This window comes from Columba livia, chromosome 9 (assembly GCF_036013475.1).
Source record: "Columba livia isolate bColLiv1 breed racing homer chromosome 9, bColLiv1.pat.W.v2, whole genome shotgun sequence".
NCBI classification, from domain to species: domain Eukaryota; kingdom Metazoa; phylum Chordata; class Aves; order Columbiformes; family Columbidae; genus Columba; species Columba livia.
In genome coordinates, this window is record NC_088610.1 from 18,003,587 (window position 1) to 18,016,113 (window position 12,527).

At 42.1% G+C, this 12,527-nt stretch overlaps 1 protein-coding gene across 22 annotated transcripts in view; it reads left to right on the plus strand.

The window, feature by feature from the left end:
* DOCK10 (dedicator of cytokinesis 10) overlaps nucleotides 1-11,381 on the plus strand; it is a 153,080-nt gene extending 141,699 nt beyond the window's left edge. For all 22 annotated transcript variants that reach the window (XM_065074045.1, XM_065074053.1, XM_065074048.1 and 19 more), the window contains 6 exons: nucleotides 2,898-3,044; nucleotides 3,526-3,736; nucleotides 6,123-6,313; nucleotides 6,980-7,080; nucleotides 7,408-7,546; nucleotides 10,631-11,381. In XM_065074045.1, coding sequence (XP_064930117.1) covers nucleotides 2,898-3,044; nucleotides 3,526-3,736; nucleotides 6,123-6,313; nucleotides 6,980-7,080; nucleotides 7,408-7,546; nucleotides 10,631-10,750 — 909 coding nt within the window. In that variant the 3' untranslated portion in view covers nucleotides 10,751-11,381. The remainder of the gene's footprint in view (nucleotides 1-2,897; nucleotides 3,045-3,525; nucleotides 3,737-6,122; nucleotides 6,314-6,979; nucleotides 7,081-7,407; nucleotides 7,547-10,630) is intronic.
* Nucleotides 11,382-12,527: the final 1,146 nt, after the last annotated feature.

A 12,527-nucleotide genomic window follows, 5' to 3' on the forward strand; every position in this document is an offset into this window, starting at 1 on the left:
AGATCAGAAGACATGTCCCCTTTTCCAAATGTGATAAAATAGCTGTAGCTTTCCTGCCGAAGAGTGCAACATGCTCGCTTACCATAGGAGGTGATGCTGACTCAATAAAGACAGGGAAGGATCCATTAAATGCTAATCCTGGGTAGGTAAAACAGAAGGCATTACCTTGGCACATCAGCTGTGGGGACAACAGTGTATATTACTCAAGCAAAGGGCAGCAGAGAAGAGTCAGATTTACTGTGAGCTCCAGGCTGTGCCCAAGGGTGTACAGGGACGAAGAAGGGTCTTTTCAGCGCTCCCACAGTGACAATCTCAGGTCGCAACCTGACTCTCAGCACATCAGAGCTCAGTGGAAACCAATAACCTACTGTCCAGAAGGTCATCTCCATTCCATTGTGTTTGGCTGCTCTGTGCAATAATTTCCATCTCTAAGGCTGCATTGTTCTTGCAGGGCAAAACCAAACAGTGTTAAAATAATCCAGGGATATGCATTGATAGTGTGACCTTGGCTGCTTAATATTTTAAAATCCTGAAATTGGAGGATATTTGGCTGCTAAAAAGCATTTAATCTTACTTCCAATGATCTTTACCAGACATATAGCATATGGCAGACACAATTATTTATAGCTCACAATTAGCTTTTGCTTGTCTCTTGTCATCTGAAATATTGTAGGGAATATGTACTTAAATGATGTCTGTTGCATTAGAGACAAGGCTCAATCTGTTGGTGATTTGTTTTCAGGTTTGTTGGGTTTCGGTTTTGGATTTTTTTTGAGCCAAACCGTTAATACAGATATCATCTTAGTGTGCCATGCAGTATCAGCACAGAGATTTGGCACTTACAAACACTATGTTCCAGCATGCAAACATATACGGAATCAGTTTTTAAGAGGATAAACTATATTCTAGTTTGCTATATGATTAATTTGGAAAACATTAAGTTTTTTTGTTGAAAACATTAAATAGTAACAGAAAGCAGATTTTTTTTTTGACAGAAGCAATCCTGAATAGCGTGATTGAGTATGGTTTCATGAGACTAATGAAGTTTTCCCACATAAAACAGTTTTGCTTCAGTGTAAACAAGATCAGAAATCAGGTTATTAACCTGCAGATCTTTTCACTAAATGTTTTTAGGGGGGTCAGCTTTCGAGCTCAAAATTTGTTGTCTGATTACCTGCGAAGTTCTTCATATGCCCATAGAGTTTAATTGGTAATATTGTTAAAAATTGTGCAGTGTTATAAGGTCACTGTGAGACTGATTAAGACATTATCATACAAGTGGCTCTTGCTGCTATTAGTTGTTGGTTTCTGGTGATGCCCCCATTGCTGCTGTCACTTGCCAAAGTAAAGGCAGTTTTATTACCCCTTATCTTTACTGAAGGAGAAGCCAGAGGTCATGTATTTGTTAATCCTTGTTGAAATAGAGCTTAGGGCTGGGGTTTTTTTCCTAAACAAACATTGAAATTTACGGCCAATTTATTTTAATTCTGTGTACTTTCTGTGAAGATTTGCCTAGTCTATTATTTTATTGACCAAAGTTGAAATACACTTCAATATGTTAAGTCTGGATTTTGCGTGAATACCTTCCAAAGAGATTTTGGAGGTAGCTCTTGATTACATTCATTTGCCCTTCTCTCTTTTTCAACAGATGGCAGTTTGCCTGGGTGTATTGTAGAATTAGCAGTCCAAGCCACGTTGTGTTAAGTTTAAAGGGCTTAGGTCCCTTTAGTCATTAGTGCTGTCTGCCTTTCCCCGTGATCCCTCCAGCTTCAGGTCTTTTCCTCTGGGTCACTTGGCATTAAAGTGGAAGGAGGAGGTTTGGGTCCATCTGCACGGGTTAACACTGCCAGGTTTCATCGGCAGCAGATGAGATCCTAGGAGGAGGTCTGGTGCTGCTCATGGCCTTGGGATAAATCCAGTCCTGGTTAATGGGGCACCTGCTGCTTCCTGCTCGGCTGGGAGAGCTTCTCCTGGAATGTTGCTGTACGTGTTCATCATGTGGCAGTGGAGTGTCTCACCTGCACATGATGCAATGCTCTGTTAATTTTCTGAGGTCGGCATTTCTTCTGAAGCCTGACAGGTTTTTGATCAGCTCTTCAATGGAGCCTTTTATTAAAGCTCTGCCAAGTCCATCCAGTATAATAAGTAAATGACCTAAAGAAGATTGAGGTTTTCCACAAAGGAGCACAGTCTGTGTGTCTTTTTTTTTTTTTTTTTTTTTTTTTTACCTTTTCAAATCATTTGCTAATCATCTCTGAAAATGCTGCCATTCCACACGGCCTTCTAGGATGCCACCAGAGTTCCTCATCAGATGCCCTGAGCAGATGTAGACAGGTTCCCAGGTGCTGGCCATGCCATGTCCCTGCACATTGCTGGGGACAGTGGTGTCCTAGCGGTGTCCAGCCTTTGCTGCACATGTAGCTCCCAGATCAGATGTGCTGGAGGTGACAGGCTGCACAAATCCCAGCTGGGCATCCTGCAAACCACTGTTACCCTGGTGTTCTGTTAGTATAGTGCTTCCAAAGTAGTTAATTTACCCAAATGACTAAAATTCAAAGAAGTTTTAGTGTCCAATTTTAAATTCGTTAGGGTTTTTTCATCATATACACATCAGCTTTCTCAAGAAAGCACTAAAACAGCTAGGTCTCTTACATGAGTAAATGTGTGTGAGTTATTTCCTGGGTGACCTGGGAGACACCAGACCAGTACAAACACAGACCTGTGGGTATGTGGCTGCTAGGAGTGCTGAGAGGTAAGCTTTTCATTTAGGTGCTGGAAAAGGCATACTGGAGGCTCTGGTGGGTACACAGGCCACCTTGATTCCTGACGTAAGCACCTTCTTTAGGCTTTGCCCTGCCTGTTGTGTTTACTGTATCCTTCCATTTATTTGCAAACAGGGCTTTTTTGAAGAAGAGGAGGGTAAAGAGTATATCTATAAAGAACCCAAATTAACTGGCTTGTCTGAGATCTCTCAAAGGCTGATGAAACTTTATGCAGACAAGTTTGGAATAGAGAACGTGAAGATCATCCAGGATTCCAACAAGGTATGAAAGACGTGCAGTTCTTGCACGAGGCAGAGAACTGGGTGCACAGTTCATGCTTTGAGAGCTATGTTTTGAATGAATGTGAACTGAGTGTACATGTAAACCACTATGACCTAGTTTTACAACCAAAAAAAAGCCCCTCACCTTATAGCATGACAGGTGCTGTATGGAAACAAGAGTGTTACAGCAGGGCATCGTAGTGAGTGGGAAAAGACCATATTCCAACATTTGCCTGCAGAGAGTATGCAGAGGTTTACTGCAACATAGAAGCAAGCTGTTTTCTCTCTCATTTAGCTTTCATCCACTTTTGCCAATGTCTATATTCAAAAGTCCCACTGTTCTTAAGGGTCTTTGGTTAAATATCTTTGTACTAATCCGTGGCCTGAATATTACATTTGGAAGTCTCAGTTTTAATTGGTATTGCTATGATAGGTAAAAACATCAGAAATATAACAGAATTTTGTTTGCCACTGTTTCACAGGTCAACCCGAAAGACCTGGATCCAAAATATGCATATATCCAGGTGACATACGTCACACCTTTCTTTGAAGAGAAAGAAGCCGACGATCGAAAGACTGACTTTGAAATGCATCACAACATCAACCGTTTTGTGTTTGAAACACCTTTCACACTGTCAGGAAAGAAGCACGGAGGTGTCGAAGAGCAGTGCAAGAGGCGCACAATCCTGACAAGTACGTTTGCTTGGGCTGCATCCCCCCTCCTGCCCCCCTTGGCCAGTGGAGCCCAGCAGTGTGTTCCGTGGGCCAGGTGTTCTGCACTCAGTGGTCACAGCGTGTTGCGCAGAATGATAAGTGAGCTTTTCAGTGTGTCCATTGACAAAGTACGTGCTTTGTTACAATCCGGCTTTTAGACTGAGAAGAACTTTCCTAGGGAAAGTTATTTTCATTTGTGGAGTCATCAACTTTCTTATTTTTCATTATTATTGACATCTTAACTGTTCTTTCAGTGATGTAATTCGGGAGTGGTTCTGCTGGAGGCTTCTTAGTGCACAAAACCATTGTTCTTTTAATAATAAACAAGTCAAGTACAAAGCAAAGTAGGTTGCCTGTTCTTCTAAGAGTAAAACTTAGCAGATACAGATGTTACTCCAAAATGGGCATAAGATACATTCTATAGAATTTTTTTAAATTGAGAGGTAAGATTTCATCTCATTGGGCACAATCAGTGTTTTAATATAGGAATGTCAGGAGCACTAGATATGTCTGTTCTCACTGAGTCATATTAAACAGAAAATATTTTGTTCCTTATCGTGATTGAAATATCTTTTTAAAGAGGCATCCTTCATGAAACTGCTACTGAAACCTGACCTGCCTGAATTTTGGCTGGAAGTATGAGAAACTGTCTGAGATGGAGACGTTATTCTCATGGGCAGCTGTAAGCAGAGAAGCTGATGTTCACAGCAAAGGCTCCCGAGTGACAGAAAATCCAGTTCCCCACTGACTTCAGTGCATCTGCCTTCCCCAAAGGGGGTTGGACTAGATGACCTTTGAAGGTCCCTTCCCACCCAAACTATTCTATGAAAGTTTACAGTACAGGTGTAGTCGCCTAAAAGTTTTGTTCTGGCAAGTCAGGAAACAGGCCCTGATGTCTGCGGGCATCTTGTTACATGACACAGCTTTGCTTGTAAGACGAAGGAAGGAGGAGTAGCTTGTCTGTGGGTTTTTTAAGTGCTTGAACAGCAGTAGGTGTTTTGAGATCTGTATTGAAGCAGGCAGTTTCACTGACTTGAAAGTACAGCTGTTATGGTATGTCTGGCAAAAACAGAGAGGGTTATTCTTCCAGCAGAACATTTTCCCTAGCTGATTACATGCTGTTGTCAGCTCCCAGTGCTCTTAGCCTGGCTCTGTCTTCAGCGTTAGGTGGGAATTTGATGACCTTCTCTTCTCCCCTGCTTTTTCCTCAGGCACCTGCCTCACCTCAGTGCTTTTCTCTAAAGGAAACATTTTTCTTTTTTTGTTGTTGCTTTTGTTGGGGGGTGGAGGGAGTTGTTGTGGTTTTTATGTTTGTTTTGTCCCCTCCCCCTTCAATAAAGTCATATATCTTCATTTGCTTCCTACATTAAAAAAGGGGCTTTTAGACTGAGAAGAAATCAGGGCTTACTGGTATGACTGGAGGAGCAATGGAAGTTCCTTCTGCTTGGGCAGAGGTACTGGGTGACTGGAAGGGTACCAGTTCAGCATCTCTGCCCCAGAGCCTGCTGCCTGCATTGTGCAGAGGACAAGTGCATCCTGGCTGTGGTCTGTGATCACTGGCTCTTTGCTGGGCCTGGTTGCAATTCATTTTTCCAGCTCTGGACATCCTGGGTGTCCTGTTTTCCATGGAGACAGCCACCTTGTAAGCTGGAGCTCCTTAGGTCTGAGCTGATGGGCAGCAGATGCTCCCCAGAGGTGGCATACACAGAGTTTGGGAGGCCTTCCAAAGTGTGTAGGGCAATTGGGAAATGATTGTTAGCTTAGATCAGGCTTAATGCACCATAATGGTACTTTTGCCAGACTCTCTGAGGTCTGCAAAAAGACCTGGGCTGGAAGGAAGGGGTTGTAACAATGAAGAATTCCTCTGTCAGTTCCCACAGCAGTGTTTATGTTGAATACTAAAAGTGACTCCTAATTTCTTTAAGGATGATGTTTTAATAGCAGTTTACCTGTGGGTGAGTGATATGCAGTTCAGCTAAACTAGAGGCTCCTGCTAGTAATTTGAAACATGTTTGATGGGATGTTTTGAGCTGTTTGAAGTTCAGTATATGCTTATCATTTGGTGCTTTAACTCGAAAGAAGAAATTTTTGGATTCCATAGTCTGAGTGGTGAGAGATTTTTGCTGCCTGGAAATGACAGAGCTCAGCAGCCAACAGTGGTGAATTCAAAAGGAAATGTTCTTCCATTGCCAGGTACATAAAAATTAAATTTGGACCTGGTGTGTCTCTTTTAGTCATCTAGTGATTAAAGCTTAATTTGTGTGGATTGATAAAGAAATTGACAAAGTCATAAGTTCGTACTTTTGCTTTCTTAAATACTTCTTGTTGGGTGAGTTTCTCTGATACGTTTCTTGCTTTCGAGCAGCCAGCCACTTGTTTCCCTACGTGAAGAAGCGCATTCAAGTCATAAGCCAAACCAGCACAGAGCTGAACCCTATTGAAGTAGCGATTGATGAGATGTCCAAAAAAGTCTCCGAGCTCAATCAGCTTTGCACAATGGAGGAAGTGGACATGATCCGACTGCAGCTCAAACTCCAAGGAAGTGTCAGTGTCAAGGTAATGACAATTTGTCTTTTTTTTTTTTTTTTTAATGCATCTACCTAAATTTTTATTCTGATTTTCATAATTCCAGACATGTTTCCTCTATTTTATATTTTTGGTGATATCTCGCAGTATTTCAGTGCAGCTGAAGCCTGCTCTAAAAAAGTAAGGGAATGGAAAGTTTTCCACTGATCTTGATGACTGCTGGATTTATGTGCAAATATAGCTATTTTAGTCAAATCTTCTCTGAGTAAATGTTAAGAAGTTTCGAACAAGACCATCGTGTGCAACTTGAGAATATAGCCCATCTCACAGTCAAGTATGCTGATACCTTAAAGGGAGTTTTGTTAGGATCATTTCCTATTTAGAAAAGTTGGGATTGGTGAGAGATGCATGCATTTCTGGTGCCCTGGTTAAAATGTCTGCAAGCATACAGCTTTCTAGATGGTTAATTAGCTGAGAACTTTCAAAGGCCAGCAGAGATCTGCAGTTTGTGCGAGGCTGAGCAGCACCCTTTTCTGAGTAAAACTCCTCAGGTTTCATCCAGGTGACAAGAGGAACAAGGTGTTGTTCTTCACACAGACTTGACTGCTTGAGGCCAGTCCTTAAGCCTTGGTACCCAAGAGAAAATGACAATAAACTACTTGTTCTCTGCACATAAGATGTGTATTTTTCCCCCAGGTAAATGCTGGACCAATGGCCTATGCTCGAGCTTTTCTTGAAGAGACAAATGCTAAGAAATATCCTGATAATCAAGTTAAGCTCCTGAAGGAAATCTTCAGGTAAACCTTAAGTTTAGACTCTCCACCTTCCACATTGTATGAGTAGCATGGGTGGGTGTGACATGGAACCAGGCTGAATCAAACCAAGCTAATTTACATCTGCATTCACCATATCCTACAAGTCATTCCCAAGAAAACGTTTACAGGGCTATCCTAGTAGCCTACATTCCTCTTGATCTGAGGATTACTTCTGAAAGTCACTTCTAACTGGGTGTAGTTTGCAAGGGGAGAAGAGGGTACAGTAGACTGTGTGTGCATATTTATAGATTGTTTTTTTTCATTAATACAAAATTTGTGTCATTGTTCTTTGTGGTTTTGTGCTTCTAGGCAATTTGCAGAAGCATGCGGACATGCTCTTGATGTCAATGAACGCCTTATTAAGGAGGATCAGTTTGAATATCAGGGAGAGATGAAGTCTCATTATAAGGATATGCTCAGCGAGCTTTCTGCAGTTATGAATGAACAGGTTAGATTGTCTGTTTTCATCCCGACTGGGCTGAATGAGGGTGGCTAATTGGGTCTTCTAGTGGCAAATGAAGCTGTAGAACAAATTACTAGAAGTAAAACCTGGCAGTGCAATAGTCACTGAGAAAACATATTCCTTTTTTTTTTTCCCTGCCTTTTCTCATTTTTAAAATCCAGCTGTATTATAAATAATGAATCTAACTGGTCAACAAAAATTTGTCTTCTACCTGTCTTGCTACATATTGACAAGCTGAATGTTCATGAGGCTAAATGCAGACTGAGGTCTGGAGATGGAAAGATGATCAGTTAAACTAGTGTTTTATGCTTTGCTTGTTTTATCCTACAGCTGTGATGTATTTAATTAAAACAGTAAATTGCTTTTAAGATCTGGCTTATAACTGGAGGAGTTATCTTTATAGTTTCTATTTGTATTCAGCTTTCAGAGAAGGAGTTCATTCTTTTCTATGTTTTTATATTTATGTACACTGTCCAAATCCAGGCCATTTATTTCAGCTGTTAGCACCTTTAGAAGGATGAGCATGTATCATGACTACATTATATGAAATGCATCCCAAAATACTGAACTGGACTTCAGTGCACACTTGAAGCTATCCTATTGCTGTGTCTATGCAGATATTTTTAATTATGTTTTCTGTTTTAATTTAAATATTGATTCTTCATGGTAAAGTACAAATTAAATTGTGTTTAATTATTTCTCTGCATGCTTGTGTGTAGGCCACCTTAGACTGCATTGGAGAAATACTTACTCTCTAGCAGTTGCCCTGCTCCAGGTGCCTATGGCACACATAAGCACCATTTGTGTACAGAGTTACTTTGTTTCACCATTGGTATCAGTGATGGCATCTCACAGAAGTGTCTGACACGCCATTATACCATGCTGTATTGTTCATTTTCACATGAGAGGAGAATAAGCATTTCCCAGAACTTTTGAGCTATTGTTACTCCTACTGTGGAATTGGGCTGTTTTTTCACAGGGTGCAAATGTGTGTAACTGCTTTGGAGGCTCGATGTATACCAGGGGGTCAAGCTCGGGTAGTTGCTGTTCTGTGAGTTGTGCTTCCTTCCTGTTTAGGTGTGTAAAGATTTGTGAACCTCAAGCATTCCAGTAGTTTTACCATAACTAATATTCATGACTGTTATGTTAAGTATGTAAGTGTTAAGGGTATTTGTTACTCGATGTTCATACATCCCCATTGAAAGTTATTTTGGCTGCCCAGTCAATGTACACAGACAGTACCATGTCTTGTGTGAACTACTTTTCCCCACAAGAATAGAAAGTATATAGTCAACTTAAATGAGGCATGAGCAGCCCGTGAGTTTCAGCATTCATAAAATATTTGCCGAGTTCTATTAAATATTCCCACCTGTATTTATATCAGTGAGCTCTGAGTCTTCTTCATGTAAATGAAAAAACTAAATAATACAAAATTACTTGTACATAAAAATGGTAATATGTAAAGTTAGGAGTTCATCAGCAAAGGTCTGAATTTTCATGTCTTTAACCAAAATTATCTGAATTCGAAAGTCCACACTGAAAACCACTCTCCCACTTGCAGCCCCGTGGAGCAGCCTTATAAGTGACAGCCCAGTATTCCAGCCAGCGTGGCTTTTTGGGAAAACTCTACTCCTCTTGCAATGAATGCATGAATTCCATAGTTCTGAGCAGAGTGTTGCCTCAGAGAAGTGACGTGCTGTAAACTGTGGCTGAAATATTTCTCTCGCAGTTGGAAAGCTTGAGGCTCTCTTGTAACTGTGCTGTGTGCTTTACACCAGTAAGATTTCCCATCTTTCCCGTTGTCGTATTCAAGAGGGTTGTGTTTGCTCACCCACTGACAGTGACTCTTTCATCACCATATGTTTTTCTCTTTTCTGTTTTGTGCTCTTTTTCTTTTCTGACAGCTCTGTCATGGTCCTTGCTTATACAGCTTCTCTTCTTCCCTGTCTAACATTTCCCTCAATACTATAGCCAAAAGTGGTATGTTCATTTTTCTTACATCTATTTTTTTCTTTTAATGTCATGTACTTTCCTCACTTGCTGGTTTTTCTACTTGGTATGTTTCTTTAGTTTCATGTCTAATGACTCCCTTGCTCAGGGAGTTTAAAACAAATAAGACAGACAAGGTATATGTGTGATGTGTGATGAGCAGCGTTGAGATGCTCCTTTCCAGAGCTGCCCAAGTTGCTGGCTCAGGCACTAAAGCCATACGTGGAAGCACGTGGTCACACCTGTGAGAGTAGTAAATGTGGTGGGTTGGCCTGCAACCCTGAGCAGGGATAACTGCGGTTGATGGCATAAGATTGTGCCTGGAGCTTTGTGAAGGAGAGGTTTCTCTTCCACCGTGGATGGCTGTGTGGTCAGTGGGGGTGGCCCATGTCTCTGCTATGGGTGCTTCAACATAGTGCTCCATGGAAGAAGGCTGGTTTTCAGTCTGTATTTGTAGGAAAAAGAGCTGTTACCAAGGCTAAAAGAACTTCTTCAGAAAAAAAAAAAAATCTTCCTTCTTGCAAAAGCCTGTGTGTATGACTTGGCAAAGCCAAGCTTTTCCACTGCTCCTGCCTGAGAGCGCAGCTCTGCCCACAGCCTCAGCCTGGCGATTGCTCCAAACCCTGCTAAGGGACATGTTTCCAGGTGCTGTGTGTTGAGCTCGGTGGGGATGCTGCATGTCCTGTGTGGGCAGAGCTGGGGCTGGTCTGTGCCACCGTCAGTAGGTGCTAGTGCAGGCGTCTGCTGAACTTGTAAAATGTAGGTGACTTCTCAGTGCTGTTTGTATGAGAGTTGTCAGAGAAACATAGTTCAGGGAAGCCCGTGAAGCACCACTTTGCAGAAGCCGGTGACCCAGCCCCGTGTATCCCCACAGTCCAGAGCACATTCCTCCCTCTCGCTGCAGCCTCTGGTCACTTCTGGGTCCCTGCACAAAGGTCCTTTTCCTCTGTCAGATCCATAGCATCCTTGTGTAATAAATAAAAACTGCAAAATCCTTGATTAGACAATGAACACTTCAGACACTGAACCATTGAGATCTCTCTCACTGTTGCTTTTTTTTTTTTGCTTTTTTGTGAAAAGATTGCGTACAAGGAGGACTCAGCAAAACAGCAAGGAATGGAGCGCACTTATTCACGAGTCATCAATAGAGCCAGCTCAGCTGTGCCAGCAGCAACCACTCCGGCAAATCCTGATGCTTGACGGCAGCGTGGGGAACACACGGCCTCGGGAAGATCTTGAGATCTTGGGTGGCTGTTTGTTTGTTTATTTCATTCTTTGTTTTTGTTTTTGTGTTCTTTTAGATTAATAGTACTGAAAATTAATTTGATCACGGACAATGCCAGGACAAGGAATTGTGGGTTATGATTTTAATTTATTGGAAGTCTTCATGGTATTATTTTTTAAAACTACAAGCTTGATTTTTTTTTTTTATTTTTTTTTACCTGCCCCTATGCTTGCACATTCCCTATCTTTTTTTTTGTTGTTGTCAATTTTTGGTTTTGAGCAGCCTTTATTAAGCCAGGCTGATTATTAAATACCCATTGAACAGATAGGTACACAGCAAACCCTAAGTTTGCTATAAATTATAATATATCTAATACTAAGTCCTAGTATACATATATTTTAAAGGTCAGAGTGGATGTTTTATAACATTTAAGTATATTGCAATTGTAAATAGAAGATGTGTAAAATATGTCATTTTTACAAAATTTAAAAAATATCTTTTTAGTTAATTATGACAGTACTAAGAATATGGATAACATTTCAGTTACCATTATATTAAAATATTTGTGTATGTGTATAAAAGCATCCATAAAATTTTCTCTTTGAAGGTCTGTGCATTGGTTCATTCCCATGTCAGCACTTGCCAGAGCAGTGGAGATCGGGGTGTCCCCTGCATCCTGGCTATCTGTTGTGTTACAGTTGCTGATAGGGACACATGCAGCCCTCTGCAGAAGGCGGCTTCAGATTCTCCATGACCCCAGACTGGGGCCACCCTGGGAAACAGGAGCTTGGTATAGCCCTCCTGCTTGAGGCCAAGGAGGCTCTGCTCTTCCTTTGAAGTTTGTAGTCCCAGATTTTGCCCAAAGCCTGCTGGGAAACTGTGTGCTACTAGTGACATGTTTGTTGCTGTTTCTGCATCATGTTGGGATGAGGTGAAGCAGTTCTGCCAGCTCTTAGGAGTTCCCTTTAACCTCGGCACTCCCACACTTCTTCATGTTCATTCCTTTGCCTGTAGAAAATCCCTGCTTTTAGGGGTCCCCACTCATTATGTGTGTGGCAGGATCCCTCTCCTCTATGCAGTCCCCACAATTTCCTTAACCTCTGCCTCATTTCTCCTGGAGAAACCCTGGTGATTCCCCTGAGGCTTCCGCAAGTTGACGAGGGTTTGTTCAGCTTGGATGCCATCGGGATGTGATGTCTTTCTACATGGGATGCCAGAAGGGATTTCCAGCATGTTGCCTCATGCTGCCCTACTGTCTCTTTTTCTATATATCTCTTCCCATGATACCTCCAGTTCACAACTGGTAAATCTTAACTCCAGCTGTAGCCTGGCTGTGCAGGCAAGAGCCAAGCATGGCCTCTAAATTCACCCCACCTGCATGTGCAAGGTGGAAGTGCCATCACCCAGTCTCTGCCTGCTTGCTGGTGCCACATGTGCTGCTGGCACTTGCTGCTGTGTCTCACTATCAGCAGATTAGCAATTTTTCAGAAGAAATCTTTGCTAAGGGTTCAGACCCACACAGTGCCCTTTTCTGGTGGGAGAAGGAGGGAAGCGGTTGGGATGGACACCCTGTGTGCTGGGATGGGCCCCGCTCCAGCATTAGTGTAAGCCCTCACGTCTGGGACTCGGTCAAAGCCCCAGGTCTTGCATGGGCACTGCTCACCAGCATCAACTGTGTGTCTGGACGGGGAGTCAGGTGCCTTCCTCATCCTTGACTTGGAAAGCCCAGCTCTGCTCTTCCAACAGTGCAGT